This window comes from Rhineura floridana, chromosome 11, assembly GCF_030035675.1.
Source record: "Rhineura floridana isolate rRhiFlo1 chromosome 11, rRhiFlo1.hap2, whole genome shotgun sequence".
In the NCBI taxonomy this organism is placed as follows: Eukaryota; Metazoa; Chordata; class Lepidosauria; order Squamata; family Rhineuridae; genus Rhineura; species Rhineura floridana.
In genome coordinates this window covers 55,326,446-55,352,711 of record NC_084490.1, presented here as the reverse complement: position 1 = coordinate 55,352,711, position 26,266 = coordinate 55,326,446, and the positions used below count along the sequence as shown (strand labels likewise).

The window sequence follows — 26,266 nt, the reverse complement described above, 5'->3', positions numbered from 1 at the left end:
ATCAACTTGAAGGCATATAACAACAACAAGAACTCAGCAGAAAGAAGAATGCAGGTAAAATTAGAATTAATTAGTACCAGCCAGTTGCTCTCATTTACCTGTCGTTGGCCTCTCCGCCTTTTGCCTTTCCAGTCCCAATGGGCACCAGCCACTACTGAGGCAGGTCCATTCACCCAGTCCACCTCATACCAAATTATACAGTCCAGACTACAGTGTGCTGCAAGCCAAGAATGGTTGCACTGTGATGTGGTGGCCACAGAGCAAAGAGTCCCAGATGACTCAAACGTGTGAGCTATGTGACAGACACTGCTCTCCCTCCATGGACGGAGACAGTATGATTCTGAATACCAGCTGCTGGAAACCACTGGAGAGGAGAGTGGCTGTTGCACTCAAGTCCTGCTTGCAGGCTTTCTAGAGGCATCTGGTTGGCCACTGCGGGAACAGGATGATGGACAAGATGGGCCACGGCTGATTCAGCAGGCTCTTCTTATGTTCTTACAGGTGGGTGAATGAAGGGAAGTACAAAACAAATAAAGAGAATGAGGGCCCCTCCAGATGTCCTTTTTATTATGGATTCACAATGATTTGGGCTCCTGATGGTATTGGGCTGCTTGTGTGCAATCCCGCTTTCAATGCTGCTTGCACATACAAAAGTGTCATGGCAGAGATACCACTTCGTTTCCAATCAGCGCATCTCCCATAACGTCCTGTTGAAATCCTGCTCCTTTTCCCACCACAAATGTTCCAGTTTATTTCTTGTCTTGCTTTTGTTGCGCTACAGTGCAAGAGTGCCCCTCCAGATGGCAATATTGTGGTAATGTTGGGGAAGCATCACAGAACAAAAAGTAAAGAGGAACGATGTGTGGATGTTCCAGTATATGTTCACACTACTATTAACCTTGGGCCAGTCACTGCCTCTCAGCCTCATGAAAACCCTATTCATAGGGTCGCCATAAGTCGGAATCAACTTGAAGGCAGTACATTTACATTTTTTATTGTATCATGACATGTTTCAGAATATACCTGCAAAACCAAAAACCAAAAAAGCCTGGAGGGGCCCAGAGTAAGACCCGTCTGACTTGAAAAGCTGTGACCTTCTTTCTGGGTGCAAAGATTTTAACCTTTTGCATCCTGAGCATCAGCAAAACCCACCCACCCAATTCAACTCGATAGGACCCAACATCCTGTCTGTAACCTCTGGCAATCTTTAGTGCCCTGGATGGCGGAAAAGAAATGAGCTACAGATTGTGCAGGCCTATGTAAAGGCATGCCCGGAACGGCAACATCCAGTAGTCCTGGCTGTGCTGTGATTGTCATTCTATATGTCATTCTGTGTCATAACTTATGGCCTTGATGGCTTATTCCCGATCGCAGACTGACAGAGGGAATCAAAGGGGAGAAAGCATCTCCCAGGGCCTAGGGAGGGACAGATGGGACTACACAGAAGGGCTCAGAGAGACCGAAGCTAAGGTCCAGGGAGCTAAGGAGGGAGATGGGAAGAAGAACCAGTTTAAGGGCAAGGCATACTGATTCAAAGTGACCGGCTAATTGTGGGTTGTTGTATCTGCTGAAATAAAAATAAAACATTAAAAAACAAACAAACCACCAGGTCTTTACTGTTTTTGTCTTAAAAAATAGGCGTTTAAAATAGACTGTGCTGAGCATCCTTGTTACTAAATTCCTCACTGCTGATGCAGTACTAAACCAGACATTCTCCACAGACCCAGCGGTGTTCCTTTAATTTCCATCAGAACTATTCCTCCTGTCTGCTTTCTGCAACATGTTCGCTAGTTAAACGCCAATGGCAGCAAAAGGCAGTTCAGCGCTGTCACCAGGGCCATTTATCTCCACTCGTTAAGGAGCTGCCTTGTCACAGCACATGAGCCCATTATGACATTATCCTCTAACTAGTGAAGATAAATTACTGCTCCAGAACTGGCCTCCTGGTGTTGCTATTTCTTCCAAGGTGTGCATCGGGGAAATGGGTTTGAGTTCCACTTGTAGGGTTTCATGCAAGGCAGATTGGGGTCAGAGCTCCCAGAGCAAAGTCTGGACAGTGACAGAGGGAGAGACAAGCACACAGCTGGGTCCCATGCTTAGCTTCAAATGAATGGAACCAGAACTGAAGCTAGCTGGGCAGATGCATCCTATGAGAACCCTGCCCCCTAATCCCAGATGTGGGAAAGCTGCACAACTCACTCAGCACATACTCAGGGGCTCCCCTTTATTTTACTAATTTCAATATTACAAGGCTGAGATGGGTGTTTTCAGAACAAGTTACCAAGCCGAATCCTCCTAGCTAAGCCCTGGCTGTGTTTATCTATGGAAAACCCCAAGTTTCAAATCCTCGTATTGAAGCTGTGAAGCTGGCTTAGAAATGCTGGAGGAATTTGATAATCTCCACATACTCATACAAAATGATCTGATCCACACCTCTTGGACCAATGTGGAGACTGAAACATAGTTATCCATTAGATTTGCCTATCTTCACTCTTCATTGCTGTGAATTAGGGCGCTTCCTGACTTTCTAATTTTGGGTGGGATTGAATCACATACTGACAAATTCTGATTGTGCAATTATAGTTGTTTGGGAGGTCTTGCTCAACAACACTTTCCCAAAAGACTGGATTCTTTTCAATAAGGAAAATGACAGGAAAATGCACTGGAAAGTCTTGCTTTGATGTAATATCATCTAATCTCCCTACAAACAATTCAGAATGAATACTCATAAATAGTCGGCGCGATCTAACTTCCCTGCGAAGAAATCTGGATAAATACTCAGTAAACAGGTTGTCTAGAAGTGCCCTTAGTGGGCAAAGATTTCAATAAAAGAACCTTAATGGTCCTTATAATAAGTTGGGGGTTACTTTTTCTGCCCCACCTTCATATATGTAAAAAATATAGAATGACACATATGCTGAATGTCCATGGTTGCAGAATGACATTTCTCTGTGTGTGTGCATTTCTGCATTGAAAACTGTGTTTGCTTTGCTTTGGAAAGTTACAGTAAAAAATCCATTTTTGATTAGAAGTGCCAATATGGACTGTGATCTGATGGTGTGTAACTCATACCTTATTCTCTCTCTCTATTTTTTCTAGATAGCCCAGAAATCCATACTTCAGAAGGTGTCAACCCCTATAGACAGAGGAAGAGGCAAACAATTTGAAACAAAGTTTGCCATTTTGAATTGAAAAGATGGCTAAGAATTTAGCTGGAGACAGCAAAATCAGAATGCATCTTTGGAAGGAATGGCGACAGCTGTAGCCTGGGAATCTGATGTGGCGTAAGTGGCTGCTATGCTGACTCCTGAAGCAGTGGCACCACTCTGTTCCACTTGCACATTTGTAAATAAACATAAATACTGCAAGAGCGCCCCAAGCCTCCAGTGCTCTCTCATCCAAAGGAAACTGAGCCCTTGCAGCACTCTCTCTGCAACTTCTTACCGCGCTGGGAAATGGGAGAAGCGTAAGTGTCTAAGCCCCATTGTCACAAAGTCCATGAGCATGTTGAGTAACAAAGCCAATTGCTCCTGTATGGGCCCCTATATCCAGCCTCACTAACATCACATGGTTGGTTTGAAGTTCTTTTAAAAAAAGAAAAAAAAATGTGATGTTTGTCCCCTTCCCTTCATTTCATGTGCTTAAAAAGTTATATACAATTAATCGTAATTATAGGCAGCAAGGAACACAGAAGTGAACTAAATGTAAACCCAGCATTTGCCACTATGGATGCTTTTCAGGCATCTGATGATGCGGACTGCAGGTCATGAGAGCTTATGTCACAAATAAAATAGTTAGTCCCACAGGATTCTTTGTCATTTGGACCTGCTTTTGTAATGTTGATATGGAACCAAACGGCTCCAGATTAGCTGAGTGCAAGGGTAACAGCAGAGCTTGGAAAAGTTACTTTTTAAAACTACAACCCCCATCAGCCCCAGCCAGCATGGCCACTGGATTTGGCTGATGGGAGTTGTAGTTCAAAAAAGTAACTTTTCCAAGCTCTGGACAGCAATAGTTTTGTGTGCCATCTTTAAAGACTAACAAATGATTATTGTGACATAAGCTTTCATGGGCCAGAGCTCATGGTGGCATATGTTTGAGGGCTTTTGTTTATACAAAATAGCAGCAACCCTGGTCTGCTATTAATGAGTTCACAAACACCCTGATTAAACCATGTTCCCCCTCCTTTCAGAACAGAGAATCTCCACCTTCTACAGCAGCTTACTAAACAAATGCTCATCGGGGAACTGGATTGCTAACTTAGAAATACTAGGGCAATATCTGTCTCACTGTCACAGTTCTCTGTGTGCGGCTGCAGCTCCTGTATGGTTCCCCAGGAGAGAGAGATTTGTTTCTAGAGGTGGCAAATTACTATTAAGCAAGCACAATGGACCCAAAGTGATATTGACAGGCAGAGGGTCAGATCCTTACTCTGCCAACATGGAACCTTCTTCTACCACCACCAGAAAGGAAGTTTGAAATTCCCTGTGTTCCTTCTGCAGACTCATGGGATAGGAATCAATTGGCCTTATACCAGGTCAGACTATTTCCCCATCTGACCACTATTGCCTGCTCCAGTGGGCAGCGGCTCTTCAGGATCTCACAGAGAGGTCTGTCACCTCACCTGCTACCAGACCACCTTTTAACTGGAGAGGCCAGGAATTGAACCTGGGACTTGCTGGATGCAAAGGATGTGCTTGACCACTGAGTAATTAAGATTCCCAAGCAATCATTTGGGAGAGTGGCAAGATTGGTAGGGATCCCAGGGACACAGCATGACAATCGTGGAGAAGGGGTGGGAGTAGGGGAGCACCTTGCATTTTCTTGCAGTGTGGCAGAGGAAGCTGGGTTGGAAGGACATAAGAAGAGCCAGCTGGATCAGGCCAAAGGCCCATCTTGTTCAGCATCCTGTTTTCATAGTGGCCTGCCAGGTGGCTATGGGAAGCCTGCAAGCAGGACCTGGACACAACAGCACTCTCCCCACTTGCGATCCCCAGCAACTGGCATTCAGAGGCATGCTGCTTCTGACAGTGGAGGCAGAAGATAGCCATCGCAGCCAGCAGAAGCCCCTGATACTGCCACTTCTCAGTTACACAGTTCAGTGGTGTGGGATGGGATGGGAAAATACCTTGGGCCAGTTCTGCTTCTTTTACTGAGGCAACATGGCTACCCAGCCAGAATTTTTACTAACAAATAAGGCAGAAGTGCCATAGCTCAGTGCTTTGCTTTGCATGTAGAAGGTTCCAAGTTCAAACCCCAGCATCTCCAGGTAGGGCTGGAAAGGTCCCCTGCCTGAAACACTGGGGAGCCGCTGCCAGTCAGTGTAGACAATACTGAGCTAGATGGACCAAGGGTCTGACTCAGGATAAGACAGCTTCCTCGGTTCCTGTGTTAAACAGAATTTTAAGCTTCTGGGCAACTGCCAGATGTAGAGGATGCAAAGAATTTTTGTAAACAGAATTGTATAAACAAAAGATGGGTAAACTCTGTACCACACCAGGGGCCTTTCGTGAAGGAGACTTTTCGATATGCAGTCATTGAGCAGTTATTAGTCATCTGTTGGAGGGTAGTCCTCTTAACGTCTTGGATTGTTGCACTGGGAAACCGCGATACCCTTGCAGGCTTCATCTGATTTCCCTCTCCCCATGGACCTTGGGAACTGTAGAATCCCTACCAGAGAATTCTCAGCGTTCTCACTGAACAGCATTTCCCAGGATCCTTTGGAAGGAAGCCGTAAGAGCCAAAATGGTATTAAATCAATATAATTTTGTATTGTTTGCATTTGCATTGTTTGTATAAAGTTATATCGTCACCAGAAAAATGATATAAAGGATGTTCTATGATGGTACAGAGCTGTATAGTCAATTGAACAGTTCCTTGGTGGATGGGTTTTGGTGGAACATAATAATTGGGGGTGATCCTCAGAGGCCTTGGATAGAGACGTTGGCCATTCTATGTCTTTAACTCCCTGTATTAGCTTGGCTTGCTTAGAGAAGTCTTCTGGAGCAATTTGTTATTCAAGCACCTCTCTTTATTACTTCCCACGCAGAGCTTGGAAAAGTTACTTTTTTGAACTACAACTCCCATCATCCCAATCCAGTGGCTATGCTGGCTGGGGCTGATGGGAGTTGTAGTTCAAAAAAGTAACTTTTCCAAGCTCTGTTCCCATGGTAGGTAAGGCAATCCTGCCTTACAATATGGCTAGGATTGGAACAGATGGATGGAGTTGGACTAGATGGGGCTGTGGTGGGGAATCTGCAGCCCTCCAGATGTTGGACTGCAGCTCCATTCAGCCCCAGCCAACATAGCCAGGGGGTAGGGATGATGGGCAGGGCCAGTGGAAGACATTGTGTTTCCTGAAGCAAGCCCAGCCCCTCTCCTCCCGCTCACCTGCCTGCCATGACAAGGCATTATGAGTACCCCATGTTCCTTGGGCAACCTCAGTCTCACAATGACTTCATCTGAGGAAGGAGCCCTCCTTTAGGAGAAGCAGGGAATGTCTGTGTCGCCATCACTTTCTCAGCAGCACGGAAGCAAACAGGCAGGCAAGCAGGAGGAAGGATCAGGAGCAGCAGTGAATGAATGAGTGGGTTGAGTAGGAGGGAGCAGTGGCAGCCAGCCAGTAGATTTCAGTGGGCAGCAGTCCTATGGTCAGCAGGTGGGGGGAATGCATAATCTGCTGACCCCACCCCCCTCTGTAACCTAAGCCGCATGGCTCAGCGTGGCTCAGCATGGCTCGTGATAGGGCCGGCTCTGATGATGGGAGGTAATCCAACAACATCTAGAGCAGGTGTGGGGAACCTTTGGCCTTCCAAATGTTGCTGATCTACAACTCCCATTGTCCCTGGCCATTGGCCACGCATGCTGGGGCTGATGGGGGTTCTAGTTGTAGCAACATCTAGCCAAAGGTTCCCCACACCTGATCTAGAGAACTACAGATTTCCTACCCCTGCGCTACATAAATTTGCATTGACGACTGGGAATAGTTATGCACACTCTTCTTCCAACAAGGAGCTCAGAGCAGCTGGTGGATGGTGGCAAGGTACATTTCATATCTGGCACTGTTCTGGGCCAGACTCTTCATCATCATCATCTTAAGAAAATTGCCTGAAGCCACACAATAAGTTCATAGCAGATGTAACATTTGAACTCAGATCCCCCAGCCCCACAGTCAACTTTGTATCTGCCACATACAAGTTGATCACCAGAATGCGGTTTCCTTGTGCCGGCATCCAGACCCCATTGGGCAGCAGGGAGGTGACGACACAATAGATCCAGAGAAGGATTACAGTCCCTGAGAGGTGAGTAATTTTCCCCTGGAGACCAGAATAGCGCTGATCACTGGTAGATAGCAATTACATGGGATGTTGGCGCTCCTGAACTGCCACGGCTGATTTATGATCGTAACGATCTTGCATCTTTCATTCATGATGACCAGGGGCAGACGGTTTCACTGACGGGGAAAGATGGAAGGGCCACTCTTCCAAAAGCCATTGCAAGTGGCAGTTCAGGAGTATGGCTAAGTGAGATGTCCAAATACAACTTCCCAGCCCCCCTCACTTGATGATTTTCCCACTACCACTACTTTAGCACCTTTTACTCCCTAATAATTCATAATTAGAAGAAAAGTAAAGTGGTTTTTTTTAGTTCTCAGAGTGCTTCACACGCACTGTAATGATAATCATGACAACAGCCCTGAAAGGTAGGCCATATTTGGAGGCTGCATAAAAGAAGAGAGTGGCTTGGCCAAAGGCCACCCACTGAATTCCTTGCTAAGGTGAGGACAACTACACAGCTCGCTATAAGGTTTCTGTCGTATTTTTATGCTGATGATGTGTCACTCCAGATGACCTCATTCAGCAGCTTTATGTAACTGTGGAGCAGTGCATCAGCACCTTCTGGACCGACCATCAAGAGAGGGGCAGAACCACCACTATGTGGTCTCCACTCCATTCCTGACAGTCTATCGAATAGGACTCCCTGGCAGATGGTATGAAAAGCCTCTGAGAGGTCCAGAAGAAACAATCAGGTTCCCTCCCCTCTGCCTCTCTCCCACTATAGGGCAATCACAGATAATTTTGGACTGAAGCCAAGCCTGAAAAAGACCCAAAGAAGTGGATCTGAATAATCAGTGTCATCCAAGAGCCCAGAGGCCACACACTCAAGCACCTTGTCCATAAACAGTATATTGGTGCCAGGGTGATAGGTGGTACATTCATCTGGGTCCAGTGTGGCTTCCTTCAGGAATGGCCACACAAACACCTCTTTAAGTGTAGCACTGACCACTTCCTCATGCAGGGATGAATGTATAACTCTTAAGGTCCCAGCTGTAGGGTTGCCATATTCCAGTTCCACAAATCTGGGCATGCTAATTATGCAAACTAAGCATTTTAATGGTTGCATTGTCCAGTTGTTTTGTTTCTGTGCCTAGTAATTACCACCAAAAACTGGGGGAGGATGTGAGGAATCTTTTTTTTTTACTTATTTTTTCAGCCTTATATGCCTAGGCTCTAGTTTCCAATACTATGGAATATTTATTTATTAAAAGGATTTATATCTTGCACTTCCACTGTTAAAAACAGAGCTCAGGGCAGCTTACAAAAATACTAAAAACAATAAAATTACACAATGTAAAAACATAAAATAGAAACCAACATAAAACAAGTCAATGCAGCAGTATAAAAATCCAGCAGAAAACAAAAAGCAGCAAAGCAGCAATTAAAAGCAATATTGTGACTGAGAGGTTATCTGTACCAACAATTAGGAAATGTGAAATGAACACACCACTACAACTTGTAACACAGATAAATATCAAGATTTCAATATTATTAGTTCAATCAATCATCTTATCTAAAGAGAGTAGTGTCTGAATATGTGAGAAGTGTCTTTAGTACACCGATTCTCACAAACCAGATCAGAGAGAGGGGAAATGCAACCTTCTATGATACAGGCTGGAACTTGATGGAGACCTGAAGGCTGGCACCTCTTTTTTTTTTTAATACAGTGAATGTGCTGTCAAATGTGCTAGCATTAGACAGGGTGGCTATTCCATTCCTATTGGTCTTAAGGGGGAAAAAACATTCCTATTGGTCTTAAGACAGGGGAAGGTTACACCCCCACACTGCACTGAATATATATATGTCTCTTTATGTGTATGTATATATGTACATGTGTGCGTGTATATATGATTGTACACACACACATCCATCCCTGGGGAGGAAACGAAGTAGGGTGATCTTTGATTGGGAGATTCCTGCCAGTCATTTTGAAGAAGGATATGTATACACATTCTTTTTAGCCTTTTCTGAATTGCTGAACGGAGGCTCTGCTGGGCAACAGGGTGAGCGAGGCAGCATTCCAATGCAACTTTTCTCGGGATTAAGCACTATTTAACAGGGTGGGAGCAAGGCTGAAAAAAACAAATGCTAATACTTCAGCTTTTTCTATAGAGAGGTTTCCTTTTATAGCTTGTATTTGTTCAGGGGAGGGACCGTTTGGTAGATTCATACCACTTTATTCCATCCTCCATGATGGCAGGCAGACCCTCCCATTGCATTTACCACTTAAGACACATACCCTGAGACACAGAGGCAATTGAGATGTAGGCCGACTCAACCAGAAAGTGTATGAATAAGGGACAGAACTGCATGTGTTGATCAAGTGAGCATGTGCAGTTTCTGCATACGCAGCAGGCAGGCAGGCTTAAATTCTTGATTTTCCCAGGACAGCTGTGGTGTCCCTCATTGGCTAAGAACAATGGAAGGCAGGAAAAAGGCTGATTTCTTACAAAATGATTATATTCTTACAAAAGGATTGGGCAGAAAACTGCCTCCACATTTTGCCTCGTATCTCTGGACCCACAAGGGCTAGAGACTTGCTTTTTTCTTTAAAATAAAAGCTGAGAATCCGGGCCACCTAATGGGTTAAGCGGGAACCAGGTAGCATGGCTAGAATCTGGGTAAAACCTGGCTAACCGGGAAATATGGCAACCCTATCAATCCTCCCCCACTGGCTGTTTCAAGCCAAGATGGACAAGGGTTGAGCATAGCGGTGCTCTGTCTGGAGCACACTGTGATCCAATATCTGGCAAGGAGACTGCCTCCAGGCTGGCATCTGTAGGGACATAGCTTAGTGGCAGGGAAATAACTGGAGATCAGCATGAGAGCATCTGCTTTGTGCGCAGAAGGTCCCTGGTCCAGTGCCCGCATCTGCACGTAGGGCTAGGAAAGATCCCCTGTCCGAAACCCTGGAGAGCTGCTGTCAGTCAGTGCAGAGAATACTGAGCTACCTGGACCAATGATCTGATTCAGTATAAAGCGGCTTCTGACGTTCATCTTGGTGATTAGTGGTTTGCTTCAAGTGCTTCTCCATTGAGGATTTGGGAGATGAGGCCAGGCTTCGTCAAGCCAGCAAACTCCAAGCCCCGACCTAGGATGAACTTGCCCGGTGTTTGCTCAGCATATCTTTAAATAGCAAGTGAGCTTCATCAGAGACCTGGTTTCAGCCTGGAGTGTGAGGTGGAGACCCTGCTGTGTGTGTTGCAGGAAAAAGTAGAGAGGAGGTGGCATCCTTCAAGATCTGAGACCTATAAATAAATCCTAACATTGAAACAATCTATGAGCTTGCCTTCTTCAAACAGGGTTAGGGCTAGGTTCATACTGCAAAGAAGGAAGTGGGGACTGCAGACTGACCCAGGGCTCCTGCCAATGGCTCTGATTTCGGGGTCTGGGGCAGTGAGACAACATGCCTTAACAATTCCACCATTCAGATATGCAGAGCACTCCCTCATGTAGGGACCAGTGTGGAACTAGGGTTGCCACTTCCCCTCCATCCCTGCTCCTGTGGCTTTAACAGGCACCCCAGGCAGAAATGTAATAGGTGCAGCTTTTCCTTATCATTACATCTTCATGTCAGGGTTGTATCTGTTGAATGCAGACATTCATTAGTTGAAGGGTGAAATGTGAGATAATATGCAGATATATAACAGACTTGACTTTTCTTCATCATTACATCTCCATGCTAGGAAAAGCTGTACCTGTTGAATTTCTGCTTTCAGTTCACTGCTTAAAAGGTAGAGGGAGAAAAAGACAATTTTGTGTACTGTGTAAAACAGGCTTCCAGCACTTAGAGCACAAGAGTCTGGGGAATAAAAGGCTATTCAGAAACTGTCAATGAGACTCTGGATAGGCAAAACAAGAATCATTGGTGATGCCAGCAATGGAATAGTTAACAAAGGGATTGCCAATTGAACAGAAGAAAGCTGAACCTGGCCTGCTTCAGGGTGTTTAATAGCAGCTTCTTTAGAAATCTGCCAGTGCTGTGCTCACTAACCCCCCAAAATAGATAATGCAAATTCCACACTTAACTAGAACTCTTGGAAAAAGGTACTGCTAAATAAATACATATATGTTGCAGCTAATAATCGTAAGAATAATAATTATAATAATCCCACTGGATGAAACCAGAAACCGACAATAAGAAAACACAAATGTTAAATAAAAAATAGGATAATAAACAGGCCCCAAATAGCAAAACAAAAACACCAAACATCCTCATCATACAAAGGAAAATATCCTGTGTCTTCAGGGATTCCAGATTTAAGGCTCTCACCTGCTGATCAAAGAGCTGCACATCAAATGCTGTTAAAGGCAGAGGAGCCAGGGGCTAGTAAGAAAGTTGGCAATCCATGAACCCGGCCCCTTGCTCAAAATGTTGGACTATCCTTTTATCATTCCCTCACAGCCAGAATTTTACAGATCCAGCCAGAATCTTATTTTACTGGTCAGTTGCCAGGCGACTGTCAAACCTGGAGGGAGATGAATTCGCCAGTGTTGTCACTCCTAGCATGAATGCACACCTAAACATTCTCTCTTCGATGCAACTCCTGTGGGACATCTTGCACTTTTAATAGTTACAGTGAAGGGCGTTGAGCATTTTTGAGCATTGAGCTGAACATGATGGATTCCCCTTTCTGCATCCTGAATTATACAATGTTGTTTTGAAATAACTGTTTTTAATCTATCCATCTATCCATCTATCCATCCATCCATCCATCCATCCATCCATCCATCCATCCATCCATCTATCCATCTATCCATCATCTATCATCTATCATCTATCAGCTATCATCTATCCTCTATCAATCATCTATCAATCTATCTAACTGTACGTACATACATACATAGGAGCTGGTTCCCTTTGCAAGGATAAAACCCTCTGTATGTGCTGAAACATTGGTGCCCTTGGGGATTCTTTTAAAACCCAACATTCTCTTCGCTTCAGAGGCTGGTATTCTGCACATGCTCAAAAGCACTCAGCCCGGGGCTTAGATGAACTTTGAAAACCAAAATTTGTCAAGTCTCTTCTGGAGAAAGGAAAAGGAAGGAGCTGCTGAGAGAGGTTTGAGTGTGCTTATGTGTTGGTGGCAGTGGGAGTAGTAGGATATTATTAGAATTAATGTTTCAGCAAGGATCATTTTTATTTAACCATAGGGCACTACAGTGCTAACAATAATAAAATGTTGTGAAATGGCAGATCATACTTTAATTTCAGATCTAAGCCTGGGAGCAGCATTGCAAACTTCCAATAAAGCCAACTGTTAAAGGCACAGGAACTGTTTCTAGGGTAGAAACAGTTTCACCTGTTGAATTTGTGTCTGCCATGCAGCTATTGAAGGTACAAAGACCCTTCCTGAGATAAAGGGCCCCTCCAGAGGTTGTTTTTATACAGTGGAACGGTGCACAGAAGGTCCAGTATAAATCCACCACTAATGTACTGTTATTGCATCAAAGGCATCTTGCAGAAATTACACCTGCAACAAACAAGCCACTACCAGTCTGGAGAGGCTAAAAGGTGGCAACGCTATTTCTAGCCCAGGTGGTGGGAACCTTTGGCCCTCCAGATGTTGCTGAACTACAGGGAGTTGTGGTTCAGCAACATCTGGAGAGGCAAAGGTTCCCCACATCTGGCAAGCCTAAGGTAGCCAGATGCAAAAGAGGTCAGGACTTTTGCACCTTTAACAGTTGTGCAGAAAAGGGGATTTCAGCAGGTACACCTTTGTACGATAAGTTATACCTGCTGAAAGTTCCCCTGCCCCACAACTATTAAAGGAGAGGAACCTTTTGTAGCTGGCCACCCTATCCTAATTTGCTTCCCCCCCCCAATGGCTGTGTGACTATATAGCAATTTCACCAAATGGACCTTCCAGTCTTTATATTCTTCCAGCTCAGGTAATGAATGATTCCAAGAAACTTTAATTGGCTAAATTTGATATCAACAGGCTTCAGATTTTAGCTCTAATTGACCACTGAACCATTGGTCCAGAACGGAAACAGTGAGTCTGGCTGACCTGTGCCAGCCCCCTGGGGCTGTCTAGAGTCATTTGCCACCTCCCCCCTGAGAAGCTGAGATCTTGGCTCTGCTGTCTGTTGAAACACTTCCTGCACATCCAACTCTGTAAGACTTCTGTGAGGCTCACAGGCCAGATCAGAAGCCTGCTCCGCAATAACTTGAAGCAGGGCTTTTGGTGTGGCTGCACCTGCTCTGTGGAATGGTATTCCTCCTGAGACATGTCAGGCACCCTCTGTCTGCACTTTCTGGAAACAATTGAAGACAATTTTGTTCTGACCGCTTTCCCAGCTGGCTGGTCTCTCCAATGGGTGTCTCCTTTTACAGATTTGTTACTCACTTGCTGGTTATTTTCTGTAGTTTTTAACTCTTTTTATTATATTGTGTACATTGTTTTGAGACATATACATGGACGATGATTAAATAATAACAAGGACATATGGGAGAAGAACACAATTGGACATGTGTAGATAATTTTCCTACTATCGTGATCACTAGCATTTCCGTTTTTTTTTACCAGCTTCTGCTGTTGTGCAACAGATTGTCGGAAATCGGTGAATGGTGACTCTGAACTCTATGCTGCAAAAAATATCACTTGCCAATTCTAACAGATCAAGTTGCTGCTAAAAGCACAGGAGCTGGCCAGGGCTTTTATTTTTTCCTGATCAGTTGACTGAAATAATTAGAACCAACTGCTGTAATTTAGAACCAATCTATATGATGTGGGGGATGAAATCACATAGTATAACTTATCTACTTCAGATTGCTCCATCTGTTGAAAAGTAACATGGCAGGAAGAAAGGTTCTAGCCTAGAGTTATCCCTGAAAAGCTAGATATTGTTTATATATAGGAAAGTGTGTGTGTCGTATTCAAACATCTGTAAAATGAAATGGTACAATCCCAGGAGGGCTGTGTCTTCTTGATGACGAGATGAGAGCATCTAAAGTATCTGCATTACTTACACCCAGACAGAGAAGTTGGTCTAGCAACAGAAACAGAGAATTTGTTCTTGTTGCTCATGAGACCCAAACAGCAAAACACCTTTATATCAAATCTATGCTGAAGATAAATTGAGCTTTGAGATATTCCCATTAGCCTGCTATGGATAGAGATGGGCACTAAAAGATTTGTTTTAACTACCCACCTCTTCTTTGCCATTGAAATACCTTTTGTTTGCAGTAGGTCAAGCCAAAGACCAAAAGAAAAGTTGTATTATGGCCTTGGGGAGTTAGGGGCTGCAGCCTGCAGGAGATAGGCTGCCAACTGATGAGAGAGAGAAAAGTGTTCTGGTGCCTTTAATAATGGCCTGATCAATAGATAGGCTTGCCAGGCTGAGGGCCTGAGAATGATTCTGTATCTTTAAGAGAAGAGAAAATTCAGCCAAGTGCAGGTTTTCCTGCAACACTGTAATGGGAAAAACCACAAGGTGAACTTCTCCCTTTCCCCTGCACAACTTTTAAAGATACAGAAGACCTCTTGGTTGCCTCATTCTAAGTAAGGCCATTGCCAGTAGTGGCAGTGCAAGGAGACGGGAATCAGTGATAGTAATCCCTTCTTCTTCCTGGTATCTCCACCCTCAGCCTCCTTTGGCATCTGCCATGTATTTTATAGGCAGATGCCTGCCCTTAGTGCGCCCGAAAGACGCTCTGGAACTTCAGAGAAGGCCTCCCCTCTCGTTTGGAGCAAGGGGGAGGTGTCATCTGCAGCGGCAGTGGGAAGCAGACAGTGTCGAGGGAGTGAAGACTTTTTTAAAAATAATAATAAATAATTCATTTCTTTACTATTCACGGCCCCCTCTGGATTACTTCGCGGCCCCCCTGGGGGTCCCAGCCCTCAGGTTGGGAACCACTGCTTTAAACACACCGAGCTGCAAGAACAAAATACTGTGCAGATACTAAGTATCTGAAGTATTTTACAGCCATAAGAACTTACCCTCTTGCTGGTCTAGCTATACATAGGGTTCTTGTTCATGCGATTGCCAAGTAAGGTTGCCAGCTTTTGAACCAGGTCCTGCATCCATACCTTTAAAAGCAGCTTCCTCTGTTGATATTAGCAGGTGACTGTGCTTATTTCCCTGTTAGAGAAAAGCCTTAGCTGCTGAGTTCTGCACATCAAGCAGCAGTTAATGGCAGAAGAGCAAGTCAGGCTGGGTCAGTTTTTTTAGTCAGTTGGCAACCCTGTTGCCAAGCAGGAGTGTCTCCTACTCTTATCTTCTGGCAAGGTTCCTGTTTGCGTTCCAAGCAGCAGGGGTCTGTTTGGGAAAGTATATTGTCATCTGAGAGCTGTAAGCTATCCTGACCCAAGAAACCCTAAGCAGAGACCTAGGAGATGGAAGCGAAGGTTTCTGCAGCAAGGATTCTGTCCCATAGGCTGAGACAGCTGGGCTCTGCTTTTGTCTGCTGGGGTGTACGACTGAGACTTCCAAATGCAAATAGGCAGGAGGGAAAATTGAGAGAAGAACGAAAAGTACATTTGCTGATTGGGAAGTAATTAAAAATTTAAAGTCACAGAGCCTGACGGCCTTTTAGACTTTCCATATCTCTAAAATGAATCATAGAGAAAGAGAGATCCTTAACTACTCCCTCTCAGGCTTGACACTGAGAAAAATTCAGGCTTGACATTCAAGGTGTGACAAGAACATCCCCATTAAAAGTTGACAATCTGTGCTTTTAAATCGCATGCTATTTCTTTCCTCCACTGTTTCTCTCTCTCTTTTCCAAGGGAAGGGGATAGGTTTCAGTGAACCTGTGCATTACAGAGGAAACAAAAGATAACTGGAACAGACAGGCTAATCTTGAAGAGCATCTTTTGAAATACACAATCAACCAGTACTCAAAGAATTACTGCAGTATGTCCCAAGGTAAGGTCTGATGATTAGACAGATAGGAAGAGGGTAGAGGGAGAGAAGACTGCACCATCCGTGGCTCCCTCTGACCTGGAACATTCTCCTTCCCTTATCTAATCTTTCTGCTCTTATTTCCCAGTCAGAGCTTGGAAAAGTTACTTTTTTGAACTACAACTCCCATCAGCCCAATCCAGTGGCCATGATGGCTGGGGCTGATGGGAGTTGTTGTTCAAAAAAGTAACTTTTCCAAGCTCTGTTCCCAGTTATATTACAGCTCATGACCTTCCCTCCTCCAATTCTACCATCCTCAGGCACCCCAAGTTGTCCGTCTCCCTTAATCAACTCCCAGCATTCTCCCTGACTTTGGTCCTGAAGCCTGGAACTTCCAGACGTATGTAGGATGGCTTTGAAAGGGGATTAGACATATTGATGGAGGATAAGGCTACAAAGGGCTACTAGTGCTAATGACCATACACTACTTAGGGATGGATGAGAAAATAAATTTAGTTTGCATTTTAAGCTGAATCTATCAAATCCACACTTTCTGAAACAGCATCAGAACAGAAACCCAGCCATCCTTTGAAATTTGCACTTCTTCAAAGTTGGCAGTGCAGTTTGCCAGCCAACCAATGTTTACAATAATTGCATATGTTAGGGGAAAGTGTACATAATAATGAATATATGAGTGAAAAGAACGTACAAAGATGCCTTATATAACGGGAAATTGCTTGCAAAAATGTGTACATCAGTCAAAACTACTTACAAAAATGTATTTATTAGGAGAAATTAGCACTTAAATGCTGGAGAAGTTTCCTGAGGATTTTCTTTTGTACAAAAAGTTGCAAATTGCTGCAGAAATGTGGAGTACTGAATTTAAGCTTGGAAAAATGAGGAACTGAGAGCACTGAAGTGGACAGATCTTTCCATCCCTAATACTACTACATCCAGTTTGGGAGGCCATATGCCTTTCAATACCAATGTCTGGGGATCACAAGCAGGAAAGGGCAATTGTGCTCATGCCCTGCTTGGGGGCTTCTTATTGCCATCCGGCTGGTCACTGTGAGCACAGGATACTGGACTAGATAAGCTGTTGGTGTGATCAAGCAGGGCTCTTCTAATGTCCTCCTAAAGCTGTTGGCGGAGTTAGTTAAATTTAGACTCTGGACTTAATCGTCATAGGCAGTGCCCCTGCTAATGTTTATTACTGTATTATTACCATTGTCCAGGACTCCTGCATGATGCTACACCATTCTCCCTCTCTTAAAATCCCTCCTTAAAAAAAAAAAGAATTTTCTGATAAGTCCTTCTCCCCAGCTGAAATGAAGCATTTTACTACATTCACCCCTTCTTCTCATTGAAGCCAGATCAGTGGAGGCTGGTCCATTAGGGCAAATGGGGTGCTACCCCACCAACCTTGGTCCAGCAGCCCCCACCTTCCAGCCTTACTTACATGTAGTCCAGGGGTGGCACTGGCTATCAGGGTCCTCTCTTTTTTAGACTCAGCCTTGCCATTATAGAACTCAGTAGGGAGGAGGATGGGGCAAAACTAGATTTGGTTGGTTCTGCTTGTCATAGGCTCTGGCTCCTCCTACTGTTGGTCTGTCTGCCTTCTGCCCTTCCAGTCTCAATGGTCACCAGCCACCACTGGGCCAGACGTAAGTTGTGCATCATGGAGTCCCTTCTTCAAATTCTGCCTCTACCAAGGAAGCATTAGGGGGCCTTAAGCAAGCCTGGCCTCTTCTATAGGCCGCTTCATTTGTAACATGGGGAGTAACAATTATGGTCTACTGTACATGACTATAGTAAGGATTACAGAAAGAATGTATGTGAATGTTCTAAAGAGCTAGATAAGAAGAGTTCAGCTGGATCAGGCTAGTTCAACATCCTGTTATCACAGTGGCCTCCCAGATGCCTACGGGAAACCTATAAGCAGAACTTGAGTGCAAAAGCCCTCTTGTGATTCCCAGCAACTGGTATTCAAAGGCATACTTCCTCTACATGGGGATGATGCTGTCAATGACTGCTGCTATCACCTCCCTGCAAACAAGCAAACAGCAACATAACAGGAACATATATATATAAAAAAGGAGAAAGCCTATCCAAACATTTATGTGAGATACATTCTCTTTCTTTATGTCATTCGGTTTAAAATTATGTTCTGGGGAGCCTTCTAGCTTCTTCAGTGAGATTGGAAATAGTGGACATGCTTCCTTTAGAAATAAAAATAAAATACTGATCATGCCCTTCATAGTGCAGCCACAGAGGACTGTCTGGTGTGTCCTAAGGCCAACTCTCAGTTTTATAGGGTGATGATAGGGGCCAAACAGGCCTGGCCAGCACTGCAATGTGAACACCACATGATCTTCCATCCCCAGAATCCTCTGCAACATGTAGCACAGGGATGGGGAACCTGTGGCCTTCCGGATGTTGCTAGACTACAATTCCCATCAGCCCTGACCTTGCTGGCTAGGGCTAATGGGAGTTGGAGTTCAACAACATCTAGGCCATGGGTGCCCCAGATGCAGCATTGCAGCTTTATGGCTGACACGCAGGGGATCCTTAGCAGCTGAAACCATGTCAAAAGGATTCTGTGAAGGAGATGTTTCGAAAACCACTGCCTTATATTACCTCCTGACTTTTCCCTTAATATTGCTTGATATGCTACTTTTTGTACATGAAAGGCACTTCTGTGTAGGGAAATAAGTGGATGCCACCCATAGTGCATGGCAAGCAGATGGCCATCTCCCCCCCCCATTCCTAGCGCATGCAGTCCAACTGCCTCACTCTAGCTTCTGTGTTATGAAGGACTGCTCACATGAGACCTAAGTCTCCATTTATGGAAACAAACCCAGTGAGAAGGCAATGAATCCCAGCAAATGCTGGAGAACTCCTTGGGTCTTAATTTGAGTTAGGCCTGAGCACCAAAATCTGTTCTGAATGTGAGGGCTCAGAAGAGAGTGCTTTGAACATGTGCAGAATGCATCTCTCTCACCACTCGTCCTAAAACTCCTAGGATTAGAGATTGTCTTCCAGACAGACTTGATCATGCTTGAAATAAAGCCCTAGAAGTCTTCTTTTGCAATGGTTTCAGAACACATCTGTATTTGAAACAAAATAGATCACCTCCCACCCACCAAAATATGTGTATATACACCTGTAACTCAAGAAAACACTCTGATGAGGTGGACTGTCGTCCACAAAAGTTTACCCCATAATAAATGTGTTAGTTTCTTGAAGGTAGCCCAAGACTCTCTGTTGCTTTCGCTGCAACAAACTAACACGGAGGCTGCCCCTCTGGAAATAGATCAACATAATATTGTTAAAAGGCCACTGGAGACAGGATACATCCAGCACCTGGAGCCTAGCGGAAAAACTCCTAAATGTCTGCATGGCTGCCTTTTAAGATCACTTTTGGCAGGTGGCAGTAAAGACAAATCTTTTTCTTCTCCCTCCTCCCACTGCCTTGCCATAATATATATATATATATATATTAAATAGAACTGGATGGAGAACCACAAAGACAATTATTATTATTATTGAGAACTGAGAGTAACCAGACAAACCCTCTAATATAAGTTTGTGTTTGAAGATATGGGTGGGCGGGCGACTATGCCTTGAGTTGCATAAGAGGTGGAACTTCAGCAGACAGCACTTCCTCCATTCATGCCCTTCCATGTTAGGCAAGGTGAGGTGGCACCTGTCAGCATTTTGCTTCTTATGCAAACAGTGGAAACTGGTGGCTCCAATGTCAGTGGAGCAGTGAATCTGCTTCGGATTTTAGTCCAGACTTTCAAGGAGCTATCGAAGGTGCTTTGCCTGATTCAAACTGAGACTTCCATCCAGCCTCCATTGCTGCTATACTAATCCCTCCAGTTCCTCCTGCTTCCACAAGTGGAACCTTGTGCAGCTCCTTGGAAGGTCGGATTAAAACCTGGAGCATATTCACTGTCCCACTGACATAAGAGCCACCAATCTCCACTGACTGCAGTTGTTCAAGGCAGAGAAATCCCACCATGAAAAGGTGACAATCCCTCTGGGCAATCAAAGAAATATAGAAGCCTGCTACTTTGGTGATTGATTGATTGATTGATTGATTGATTGATTGATTGATTGATGATTGATTGCTTGATTGCATTTGTATACCGCCCGATAGCCAAAGCTCTCTGGGCGGTTTACAACAATTAAAAACATTAAAAACAAATATACAAATTTAAAAACACATTTTTAAAAACCAATTTAAAAACACATGCTAAGATGGTTACAGCTTAAGATGCCCGATAGAATGCAGTGCTACACACTATAGTGCCCCTGTCTTAGGCAACCACTCTAAATGACTTCTGTGAAGACGTCTAGGCCAGTCTCAAACTTCTAAGGTGGTGACAACTCCATGGGGAAAAAAAACCCTTCAGGAGTAGAAGTCAGGAGTGGCAGAAGCCCCAAGAAATTGGCCAATCTAGGATTTGTACAGGTCAGGTACTCTACAGTAACTCTTCAGGCCAGGGGTGTAGTGGTCCAGGGTCTCAGCGGGTCTTAGACCCTCTACTTTTTTGGCAGCAAGGTCCCAGGAGAGTCCCTATGACTCCAGTGTCCTATGAAAGGGGAGTGTGTTGGCCACTGAGAAGAGTCTTCTAACATGCTTCCTGTCCTTTCCTGCTGATTGGAGCCAATCAGAGTGGAAGGAGATGAGTCAGCCACAACTCTTCTCAGTAGCTAACACACTCCCCTTTTGTGCTGATTAGCTCCTAGGGATGTTTGTTGTTATGGGAGAAGTTGCACGTGGGAAGACCTGAGGAGTGTGGAGATGACAACGGAGCAAGCAAGTGAGCAAGGGGGCATGGCTGTGAGGGGGCATGGCATGATTATCATGAAGGGACCCGGCACTTATGAATTTGTCACTACACTGTTGCTTTAGGCATGGTTACTCAGCAGCCTGACTGGAAGCTATACCTGTCTAGTACTTCCCTAAGGCTGCCAGTGCCAAGCGGATACCCGACTCCAACAAGTATTATGGCCTCCATTACTCACAAAATCCATATCCAAGTTTGAGCAGGGTGTGAAGCTTGTGATTCAACAGCTTGTAAACCCCAGCTTTGATACCTTCTGTAATGTCGGGGCTTTGAAACTACAGAAACTTTTCATGGCCAAGATGTGGGAGCCTCCACTAGGTGGACAGCTCCTGTACGCAAAGCAGCCGGTGGATACGAACATCAAACATCACGTTGGGAGAGCCATACTGAAACAGACTCCGGGTGCTACTAATCCAGTCTCCTGTTTCACACAGATGCCCTTGGGAAGCCCACAAACAGGACCTGAGGGCAATAGACCTCTGCCACTTTCATTCCCCAGCAACTAATGTTTAGAGCCATGCTGTCTTTGATGCTGGAGGAAAAACTATAGCGATGACTCATTGCTGTCTATTGAAGAAGGGGCCGCAGCTCCTTGGCATTTAGAAAGCCCCGGGATCAATCCGTGGCATCTTCTGGTAGGGCAGGGAATGTCCACTGTCTGAAACCTTGGAGAATCACTGCCAGTCGGTGTGGACAATGCTGAGCTAGATGGACCAACGTCCTGACTTAGTAGAAGGCAGGTCTCTATACTCCTATGACTATAGCCAGTCATTCAGAGAGAAGGGCCCGGGCCCAAGGCAGATGCCGTATCTCAGTTCCTGGTTCTGCTTCCACCACCACTCCCGTCCAAGCATGTGGGATTACTCAATGGCATGAGAATAGCACTTTGCACATGTTCACAGGCACTCTGTCATTCACATAGTCGAGGGCTAAGCACTGGTGTTCAAGATTCAGGATCTGAGTCTGAACGAGGTCTCTTTCTTTCAGTTTAGTGTGTGACTTTTAATGTATAAAATTCTGGTCTGTGTTATTAGCAACCTTGAATATATATTACATACTCCATTTGATGGAGAAGAAAGAACAAGCAAAGCACTTCACATCACTGTGGCACATTTTATCTATGGGAAATACCAACACCATCTTGGGAGGCTGGAACAGCGAGTATTATGTGCTGAATGAAGAAAGGAGCCGCAACCCTTTAAGAAAGATTCCCCCCTTTCTGAATATTATGGTTTGTCTGTTTAATTGTTTAATTATATATATATTTGCTGGAAACAGTTAACATTTCAGTGTGTGTATTAGAGCATCTTTAATATCTGGTTTGAAGAAAACCTTTCTGTCTTCCTTCTCCCCAGGGAAACTTGAAAATATGAATAAATAGCAAATAAATGAATGAATAAATAATCCAAATGTTGAAAAACAGCAGCTGCCTTTAAGGCAGCTACACACACACAAATACATAGACAAGGTTAGTTGCCCTTTAGTTCTTCTAATCACGATGTGAAAGGTGGTTCCCCCCCTCAAGCTTTTAATCCATACCTATATGGGTGAAGTGGGGGCTCAGACTCAGGTTATGAGTTAGTGATTGTGAGCAGACAGCTGGGCCAGTGGCAATTTCTTCTGCATTACTTCAGAGTACAAAGGTGTGATCTTGCCTATGTTGTGGCATCCCTGTTGGTTGTATTTTAAGCACTGCTGAGTGATTACCAAGGAGAGGAGGCACATGAACAAAAAGAGACAGAGATGGATCTGTAACTGGATGCAACATGAAAAGCAGTTCTGCGGAGGCCGGCCTTAATTATGAAATTCAATTAGAAAGCGTCAAGAATCCTTTGCTGGTCTCCCTCTGGCAGGATTAACTAGTGCTATCACAAAGGGAACGCTCTGATTAAGCAGGAATTGATGATGGAAGGGGTGGGCAAGGAACAGGACGCCTGCTCCCTCCTTGGGTGGGCTCTTCCTACCTGCCCCAATCCGCATTTGAGTTTCCGTTATCTTCAGCAGAAGTTAACTTGAAACACGAATTTTCTGTGCAACACAGTCCCCCTTCGAACTATCCCAGAAAGTGGGGAAAGGATTCCTAAATACCCTCAAAGGATTCTTTAAAATAAAAAAATCAGCATACCGGCCATGTGTGGACTGATTCATGTACATTACGTCCCTAAACTATCTTCATTCTCCTCTTTTAAAATTAAAGAGACATATGTATCAAATGTTTAGAACAAAAGGCAATGGATTCCCAGGGTCAGAAAAGGAAATGAGCGATTTAAAGGGAAATTGATGAAAACTGCAATCCCATGAACAAAAGCTGCAATCCCAGGCACCCTTGCCTGGGAAAAGGTCTCTTTGAACTCAGTGGGACTTCCCGCTGAGTACACATGGATAGGTTTGCACTGTAAAGCTGCAATCCAATGCACGCTTGCCTGGGGGTAAGATCCACTGAGCTTCGGGTGAGTAAGCATCGATTCAGTCTCTGAGGAGTAAGGGCCTTATAAAAGTGAAGGGTTCTTGCCAATGACCTCTTCCCCTCCTCCTCCCCATCCTCTAATTTGTAGAATGAGGGGTGGGGGCAGAGGAAGCCATGTAAATGACCAAGAGTTTCCTCGAAGGAAGAGTTTTGTGGCACCTTAAAGACCAGCCAATCACATGATGGCACAAGCTTTCACGGACAGTCTTTTCAGAGGACTTTTATTTTTGAAATGAACTGAGCTGTCAATTGCCTCTTTAACGTCGAAGGATGGAAAGGGTATATTTGTACGGAGGACGTGGAGGAGGGTTCTTGGGGAGGTGGTGGATGCAAAAGGCTTATGGGTGCTAGATCTCAATTCCTGAGAGAGCGGTTGGATGTGTATCACCGACTACCCCTCCCTAACTTACTGGAGCACTGTGCAATTGTTAAGGTTGGTCCCCTCCAAGAATTTGCATTTATCTAAGGAAGTCGGCAAGCCTATGCATCATTGTCTCAATAGCTGGGGTTGTGGTGGTGAATTAACACAATCCTACAAATGTCTACTCGAAAGGAACCCCATTAAACTCAATGGGGCTTCCTCTCAGCTAAGTATGCAGATATAAATTGCAACCGAAAGGAATAGTTCCTTTGATGACGCAACGTCTACCGGGGGCACTAAAAGGGGGGGTATATTTTTTTAAATCTCCTACAAAATGTCTAAATCGGTTTGGACAACACAGCACTCCGGAATCTGGGAGAAGGGAGCTGGTCCTTTGGCCATCATACACCCCCCCTCTGGATAAGTTAAGAGTACTTTGCTGGGGGGGATGCCTAGTGCCCAAAGGGTTGTCTTCCTAAGTAAAGGAGAAGGGCCCCTATACAAAGAACAATTATTATGATTATTTTTAATCGTTGAATGAACTTTTGGGTTGAAGTTATCCACGTCTCTATATATCCACGATTGTTTACAATATGTGATCAACACAATATTTGAAGAGTTATTGAATAAACTTTTGGGACTGGGAGGGAAGAAATCTACGCTGCGTTTCAATAATCGAAGAACGATTCTCGATCACATTATTTCGCGTCGAGTATTTTCATCCCATCTTTTCAATGGTGGCGGCGGACGGGGAGTCTTCTTGCACTTGCCGAGGAAAAACACTGCAGAGTATGGGAAGCGCATGACACACACACCCCCCACACACACATCAGAGAACGGTTGTTGCAAGCCCCCCCCCGCCGCCGCCAAAGGGACACCCCCTGCCCGTTGCCTACCTGCCCGTTTTTGCAGAGGTCCGCCCACATGCTGGTCCCATCGCCGCCGCGCATCAGGACGTGGTAGGTGAAAAAGTAGGTGCCGGGGATGTTGCAGGTGAACTTCCCCGTGGTGGAGTCGTAGTTGTTGCCCAAGTTGGTCACCACGTCGTCGAACTTGAGGATCTCGTAGCCCTCGTGCGGGTTCTTGAGGCCGGCATAAAAGGCCACGCGGGGCACCATGGTGTAGGTGGCCGTGCTGATGGCCCCGTGGCCGAGCCCCGACCCGGGCAAGCCAGGAGGCCCCGGTTTTCCCGGGTCCCCCTTCTCCCCCGGGGCCCCCCTGGCCCCTGGCGGACCCGGCTCTCCCGGCGGGCCCGGCTTGCCCGGCCGCCCCGGCTTGCCTGGAGGTCCCTGCACCAGAGTGGACGGAGGGGGCGCCCCGCTGTGGTCGCTGCTGCTGCTGAGCCCCCCTTCGCCCCCCTCGCCCCGGATGCCGCTGGCGCTGGTGGTGGAGGCGGGCTTGCCCAGGTAGGGGTCGCAAACCATGCGGCAGGTGCCCAGCATCTCGTAGTGCCCGTCGATGCCCACCGAGCTGACCAGCACCGGGATGAGGATCACCAGGATCAGGATCATCACCACCCCGATGGCCGCGGCGATCAAAGTTTTCCGGCCGATGCTCAGCCGCTGGAGGGGCTGGACACGTGGCCTCCCCGGGGGAGAAATGGTGACGGGGGGCCGGGGGACCTGGCCAGGAGAATTTCAAAAAAAGGGGAGAAAAAGAAAAGGGACAAAAATTGAGGCGGGGGGAGGAGGGCGAGAGGAAGAAGAAACTTAAAGAAATCGAGGATCCGCCTTTGGGGATCGCAGGCGGCGGAAGAGGAGCGCCTGCGTAGACAATGCGCGCAGTCCTTCGCCTGGTCGGCTTAAGGATCGCCCTTAAGACTGGATGCTCCTTGGTGGCCTTTTTATGATAGCTGCGAGGGTGACTCCACCTTGGACAGGGAAATGTTAAGGGGTTTCTTTTTTTGGGGGGGGGGAGAATCCGAAGGGAGAAAGCTCAGCAGAAAAGAAACGAGCGGCGAAGGGGCGCGAGAGAAAGAGAGCGCTTTTTTCTGCTCCTCTCGGCTCAGTCCATCTTAGGAAGATGCTATCACTGATTTGTCTCTCCCTCCCCCCGTCTCCCCTCCCCACTCCACCCTCTTCCACCCCCTTCAGGGGAGAGGGAGAGCGCGAGAGAGGGAACGCCAGATGATCGTTCTGAAAGGGAGAGGGAACAGGCACGGGAGGCAAAGGGGAAGAATTTCTGCCTGCCCCAGCTCGAACCCTTTAGGCCAGGGAAGGAAGAAGGAAAGGGCACGTGGGGGAAACAAGTTAAGCTGCCCCCCCGCCGCGCGCACGACGAGCGATCGCCTCTGTTGTTGTTCTTATTCTTACGATGGTTGCTGTCTCAAGCATCTACCTGAAAGCCAGGAGATTTCTCTCTGAGCAAACAGGGACTTTAGAGAGACTTCGGGTGCCTT

The 26,266-nt window shown here is 45.6% G+C and overlaps 1 protein-coding gene across 1 annotated transcript in view; it reads right to left on the bottom strand.

Annotated features, from left to right (window-relative positions):
- The window catches only part of C1QL1 (complement C1q like 1), a 43,733-nt gene extending 18,040 nt beyond the window's left edge, over positions 1 to 25,693 (bottom strand). The window contains exon 1 of the mRNA XM_061589170.1: positions 24,765 to 25,693. Within this exon, the coding sequence (XP_061445154.1) occupies positions 24,765 to 25,379 (615 nt within the window). The 5' untranslated portion in view covers positions 25,380 to 25,693. The remainder of the gene's footprint in view (positions 1 to 24,764) is intronic.
- Between the last annotated feature and the right edge of the window lie 573 nt (positions 25,694 to 26,266).